This window comes from Daucus carota, chromosome 2 (genome assembly GCF_001625215.2).
Source record: "Daucus carota subsp. sativus chromosome 2, DH1 v3.0, whole genome shotgun sequence".
NCBI lineage: Eukaryota > Viridiplantae > Streptophyta > Magnoliopsida > Apiales > Apiaceae > Daucus > Daucus carota.
Window position 1 is genome coordinate 42369117 of NC_030382.2, and position 7268 is coordinate 42376384.

The 7268-nt window shown below is 34.4% G+C and overlaps 1 protein-coding gene across 1 annotated transcript; it reads left to right on the top strand.

Annotated features, from left to right (window-relative positions):
• The first annotated feature begins 454 nt into the window (after window positions 1-454).
• Window positions 455-2270, top strand: LOC108206759 (transcription factor MYC1). Its single transcript, XM_017377158.2, has one exon. It carries the CDS (start codon window positions 619-621, stop codon window positions 2065-2067), a length of 1449 nt encoding a protein of 482 aa, XP_017232647.1. The 5' UTR covers window positions 455-618; the 3' UTR covers window positions 2068-2270.
• Window positions 2271-7268: the final 4998 nt, after the last annotated feature.

The following is a 7268-nucleotide window of genomic DNA, read 5'->3' on the forward strand; positions in this document are numbered from 1 at the left end:
TCCTAAACAAAACCCTGAAAAATCAAGAGAATTACGTAAAAGGGTCATGTAATAGCAAAGTGGCTTATTATCCGTCAAACCAGGATTCGGGTTCGGTTCTCACTAAATTATTAGAAAATGAAAAATGCTTGATTATTACCTTAAAAGTTACGAGTCAAAAGCAAAAACACAAGGCGAAAGAAAAAATGAGAGGTTTAGAATAATTGATGATATGATTAAGGCATGAATGAGAGCTCTAGTCAACATACGTGAGCCCTCAAGTGGAACCCTCCACGTCCGTTCTAACTTAGATGTTGTGATGTGTGATGCTCTCACCCGGACCCCATGCCATTTTGCTGCGCGCGCCCAACACTTCTGGAAGGCGTACCTCAAACACTCATACACTATCTAAATACAAATCATTTCATACACATTAGTACTACTAGTTACTACTTACTATTTACCAAAATATTAGAGACATTTATGCTCCAATCTTTTGAGCCCTATATATACACTCATTATAACCCTTCAAATCCTCAACATCTTTCACTACAACTCTAGCTTTACTTATCAGCTTACTCTTTTTGTTCCATCTTGAGATTAAAAAAAAAATACCTATCAGCTATACACACTAAACATATGGAAGACATAATCTCTTCATCTTCATCTTCATCATTCCTTTGTCATGGCAATCCATCACCCACAATTCAACAGCGACTACAATTCATCCTCCAAAACCGGCCCGAGTGGTGGATGTACTACATCTTTTGGCAAACCTCAAAAGACAATGCCACTGACCGCCTTGTGTTATCATGGGGTGATGGCCAATTCCGCGGTTCCAAAGATTCGATGCTCAAACCTACTAATGCTAGTAATGTTGGATTTGAGTTGGAGCAGCGAAAGGTTGCGAAAGGGATTCAGTCTCTCTTCACGGACACCATAACCAGTGGAGTTGATGGTGTGGTTGTGGACACTGAATTTCCTGATTCTGAGTGGTTTTTTATGGTATCGGCGACCAGGTCGTTTCTGGCCGGGGACGATAACATTGTCGGCCGGGCTTTTAGTTCCGGCACCTATGTATGGTTGGCTGGTGACGAGGAGCTTCAATTCAATGCATGTGACCGAGCCAAAGAAGCTTATCTTCAAGGAGTTAAAACACTTGTGTGCATTTCAACTCCATGTGGGATCATTGAGCTCGGTTCCTCATATGCTATCAAAGAGGACTGGGGTCTGGTCCACTTAGCCAAGTCTGTTTTTTGTCCTGACAATACAAACATGAACATGAGCACTAGTCCCAATCAAAGTCTCTCACTCTTGGATATCAATGCTGGATATCCGAGAGAACATATAAAGAGTACTAACTCGGGTGGCGATGAAGACATTGCGAAGCAAACAAAAATGACACGATCATCTTCGTATTTGGGGAATTCTGGCTTCGAAAGTCCTCTTGATATTCACCATGACACGACGATGTGCACAAGATCTTTTAACAAGAGAGGGAGAAGGACGGTAGCTTCCGGAAGAGAATTGGCACAAAATCACGTGGAAGCCGAGAGACTTCGCAGGGAAAAGCTCAACCACCGATTCTATGCGCTTCGAAGCGTGGTTCCAAATGTCTCAAGAATGGACAAGGCATCTCTGCTCGGAGACGCAGTCACATACATCAAGGAACTCAAGTCGAAAGTCGATGAATTGGATGGAAAACTCCGCGAAGAAGTGAGGAAGTCCAAGTACACAACGGACGCGGTTTATCATGATACATGTGCCACTCAAAGCACCTCAACTACAACTCACGCATATAATGCCGCAGCTGCTAGATCCACCGTTCTCAACTACGGGCCGATTCAAATGGAAGTCGACATCAAGATTCTCGGCTCACAGGCAATGATCCATGTACAAAGTTCCGACGTAAACTACCCGTGGGCAAGACTAATGGATGCCCTCAGAATGCTGGAATTCCGAGTTCATCACGCAAGTGTATCCAGTGTCAAGGACCTCATTCTTCAAGACATCGTAATCAAGGTTCCCGATGGTTTGACAAATGAAGAAGGCCTTAAATCTGCAATACTAGCCACTTTGCAGATCTAATACATCATTTATCTAAATGATGATCGAGTTGCTTAATTAGGAATGCTGTAGTTTTAATCTTTCTAGTCAATTGGGGTATGTACGTTATGTTCGATTTGGTGACTTGGTAAATTTTTTATTTTATTTTATTTTTCGTTTCTTTATTCAGGTTGCCTCTCGGCTTATGTTAGTATGGATGTAATAAAATTTGTTTGACTTCTTCAGTGTTATTCGCATCTGTCTAGTAAAAATTCTGTTATAAGGAATACAAATTTTCTATAAAAAGAAAAAATTGACCTTTTATAAATTATAACTTGATCTCTTTTATTCTTTTTTCTCTGACAGCATGATTTGAAGGATAATTAAAAATATCTATGACAAAATTTCTGCTTATAAAAAGTTAACCTTCTACCAAATAACATATTTTTTTCCTTTGAAATATCTGAAAATATATGTGACCCAGTAAGTAAAGCATATAAGACCAAATATCTTTTTACGAATTAACTGATTAAAGAGCACACAGAATTTTGGCCCAATTAATTTGCACCTTAAAAATTTTTGATTTTCAAAATGTTTTCGCTGGCCCAATATACTTCAGCCTAAGATCAGTGGTCGCTCACTCCCTGCCTTCCTGGTTATACTATTCCCCGTCTACACTGAAACATATCTTATTACCACAGTCCTAGTTTATCCATAATCCATTGTTTCAATTTTAAATAGTGAAAAAAGTATTCCCCATCTTGTCATCTGACATGTGGTCTCTGTGAAGTGTGAATCACTTCTTTCGTTAATTTAATTGTGATTCATTCCAATGTTTCCTACTAGTTATAACCTGTTCAATATGTTCAATCATTTGTTAGCCTTTACCGTTTCAAGATTAAATGGAAAAACAAAAAACACCCACACAGAAGATGGGGATGCTTTTGCGGCAATTCAGATCGAGGAAGAAGAACATGGTGGTCTTAGTTATGATAATGGGTAAGTGAAATTGATACAAGATGGTGTCTTGTGGGACGGTTTTGTTACGGAATCTTCTGTAGACTTTCGAGCCATGCAACATAAATGGCGTCTCTGTGGAGGTCGGGGAGAGGCCTATATGTGAAGCAACTGGAAAGTAATAAGTTTCTCTTCCAATTCTATCATGATATTGACATTAAGAGAATCATAGAGGGAAGCCCATGGACATTTGGTGGATCCCATTTGGTGCTGGAACGACTCAAAGATGGAGAAAATTCCAGGAAGGTGGAAATTAAGAAGATTGATTATGGTTGCAACTTCACCAAATGAATGCCGATTTCATGTTACAAAGAGTTGCTACAAACATTTGAAAATATATTCACAGGACTGTAAATTGATGGAGACCCGAACAACTTTGTAGGTGTTTGACGAAAGTTTCTAAGAATTCTGAGTATCAATCCCACTCGACACACTTATTAAATCGAGGATGAAGTTACGAAAATCGGAGAAAGAATGGTGCGGGGTGAATTTTAAATATTAAATATATGTGCAGCTAAAGCTAATATAGTCATTGTATATATAGTATATATGAAAAAACTAGCAATCGATCATAAAATGCTATAATAAGAGAAAGAAGTCAAGTTGAACAACCTAAATTAAAGGGTACACCAGTTGACAACATTTGCCACCAAAAACTCATTTTTCGCTAGCAAAATTTGCGATACCTCTCATTACATCAATTAGTCAAATTGTCAATTGGATTATCATCAAAAACCATATAAATAAATATTAGTTGATATGGGGATAAAGATTGTAATTTTTGCAGCTCTTTTTTGTAGTCTCATCTCTGTCTCTTCTGCAACTCTTGGAAAAGCAGCCTTGCTTTCATCTTTCCCTGGTGAGTATTATGCTTGCATGAGGTATTCTAATTCTTGCATGTAGTTTATTATAAACGTAAATGTTTGTTCTGGACGAGACCCTGATAATATACATGTATACTGACCGAAATTTGTTTTGATTTGATTATTATACGAAGAATCCAAAAAATGTCCCCATATAAAAGAATTCGGAAAATTTGTAGCATCTGTAAACCCACAATTTTTTAGCATGAGAGGATACACATGCGGATCGGAATTACGAGTTTTTTGCGAGAAACAACCATATGGCAAGCATTCTAAATTTATCGACGTCAAAATTGTGGATGAATGTACTACAATGTTTTGCCCTGGAGAAAATGATTTGATCTTGTCTAAAGAAGCTTTTCATGATATTGCCGATACGGATGAAACTGTCATTGAAGTTAACTGGATACATGGAAAAGCTCATTGAAAGTAATGATAATTTAATTATTGGGATTGTATGTATAGTTTTATTTTGAGATTGTGTTTATATCTAGTTTTCTACAAGGTGCACAAATACATGTGTATGATATTTGTACAGTAATTTATTATTATTATTTTGAGAACGATTTCTTTGTAGTCAAACATTAAACAGGTTGAAATTTGTGATCGGAAATATATAATCATTTTTGTTGTAGTGTTAACTTTTTGACGAGAAAAACAGAATTACTCCATCAAATCAACCAACAAAATAAAACATAAATTGTCAGTGACAGATCCCCTATCAAAGACTTGACCATAAAATGAACACGACTCTCTCACTAAGTAGTGAGCAGCCATGTTAGTAGAATCAACTAATAAAAAACAAAATTATACTTGAATCTTGAAGCATCTTTCAACATTTCATAGTAGTTAACATCAGATTTGTTATTTGGTTTCAATTCCCACCAAAACTTTGCCAAACTCCTCTCAATATCTTTTATTATTTTGAGAAGAAGCAGAAATGCATTCATCGCATAACTTAGCAATGTTTGGACTACTGACTTGATCAAGATCTCTCTCCCCGCCCGTGTATCCATTTATCTATCAAAGATTGCAACATCTGATTATCTTATCATCTTATCTTTCAGAAAGCCAAACATTCTGGATTTATTACGTCGCATCATATTAGATAGACTTAAGTACTTGCATTTCTCATCGGCTTCTTGAGTCACACTAGTGCTAAAGAAAATAGAAGATTTTAGCAAGTTAACCTTCTGAGCTTATGCTTCCTCAAAGATCTGGAGCAGCTTAAGCATTCGATTTGCTTCGTCAACATTAGCCTTACAAAACAAATAAGATCATCTGCCAATAACATGTGATTGATCCTCGGAGCATCTCTGCATTTTTTAATACCATGAATAAAATAATTATTTTCTGAAACTATATATCTCACTTTTTTTTCAATATTACATACTCTCTCCGTCTATCTCAATTGTTTGCATTGGAGACACGAGCTCGGCACGGATCTTAAAACTCTCACAAAATATAGTATAATAAATTATTTTTTTTGAATTAAATTTTAAAAATTTAAAATTTTGGAAAAATTAGGAATATATACTTTAAATGTTGAGCAGTATGGTCATTTGTAATATTACTGTAAATAATCATTACAGTGCCTATTTTCAATTCTGGGGAAGAATACTGCTCCAAAAATTGATACTATTTTATTTTGCTAACATTGTTAGTCTACAAATAATGATAGTGAATACTATATATGAACACAAACTTTTGACGGAATAATAATTATTATTATTACTTCATCAGTTTTCTAGTGGTAATTTTCTGAAAAATGGTGTTACCGTAACTTAAATTTAAGGTATATAGATAATTATTCAAATATAGATTAAATTAGAGTACATACTACGAATTTGATAGATGACTCCAATTTAATACCCCTGTAACACAATTAAAATAAAAATAAGTGACACCTGGCCTGTATATATATATATATATATATATATATATATATATATATATATATATATATATATATATATATATATATATATATATATATATATATATATATATATATATATATATATATATATATATATATATATATATATATATATATATATATGTTTTGTAGTAATTGGTTATTAATTGTCTTATAAATTTAAAAGTTTCAATATTATTAATTCAGAAAGACTAACAGCTTGTATACCAAAGAATATCTATTCGTGTAACAAGTAGAATTTAAAGTTAGAAAAAAATATCAAAAACTAACCTAAAATCATAAGTAAGTTTGAGATACTTTTTTCAGCAATTTAATTCTTTTAATTTTTAATAAAACTTTATACATAAATCATTTTTTTTATTATTACATTTTAAGAATTTATAAATTATTAATTACTAAATCAAAATTACCCAAACACATATTTTAAAATGTCCCATTATGAATCTATTAAATTATAATTAGCAGCCAATCAATTAATAATCAAGACCAACAAGATCCTGTAGTAACAATACCAACGAACATCTTATTTGAAATCTTGTTTCCTTTCAATAAGTTCTCAATTTATTTGGGTTTTATTAGTCTATTCTTGTTGTGAGAGTTGGTTTTTGTTTTGGTGTGTTTTGATGTTCTCCATGACCGAAGTTATAGGCATGATTTTCATGGGTTTGATTCAGATTTAAAGGTTATTATGAAATCGTATTTATGGTCGATTGTTCAGAACAGTCAAATGAAAACCAATCAATATTCAAATCATCTTCAAATCGTTTAGTTGCCTCTCAAAAAGGATTTAACGACGATATAATTCAGCGTATGGTTTTTGATTTATGAATTGATTTCTTTTTCAAAAATAAAAAAAAACCTACGAACATCTACTTTTTGAGTATTAGCATCAGGGACAAGCGCAGGCTTAGTAAGCTTATAACGAATGTATCACATTTCTGATCTTCATAGTCCAGAACTCTTAAGATTCTAAAACAGGGTTTCCAGAAGTACACAATGCACATAACGTTTTTGTATAACATTGTAAGCGTCACTGCATCAAGGGACAGGTGCATGTGTGCTAAGCTTTCTTTTAACAATAATGCGCTGTATCACTTTTCTGATTCATTCATGGTCGAGTGTTTCAGGATGACGGTTTTCGAAACTTGTTGCAGTGAACTATCGGACCACAACTGATTAATCATTCCCCGAACCCGACCTTACCACATCTTTACAGGTCATTCTTTCTTGGTTACCATAGATTTATATATGTGAACATAAATAAAATAAATAGGTCTAGAAGGTGACCCTACGTTTAAAATCTTGTTACGTATGATTGAGCTTTGACTGAAATTTCTCTTGTTCTGACTTCAGTAAGCACAAGCGTCCACATATTTACAGGTGGCATGGGCGCTTAAGTTTGATCACTCAAGTCCCCTCGAACA

What these genes read in the sequence shown, in the direction of transcription:
- LOC108206759 (XM_017377158.2), top strand. Translation starts at nt 619, where the DNA reads ATGGAAGACATAATCTCTTCATCTTCATCTTCATCATTCCTTTGTCAT.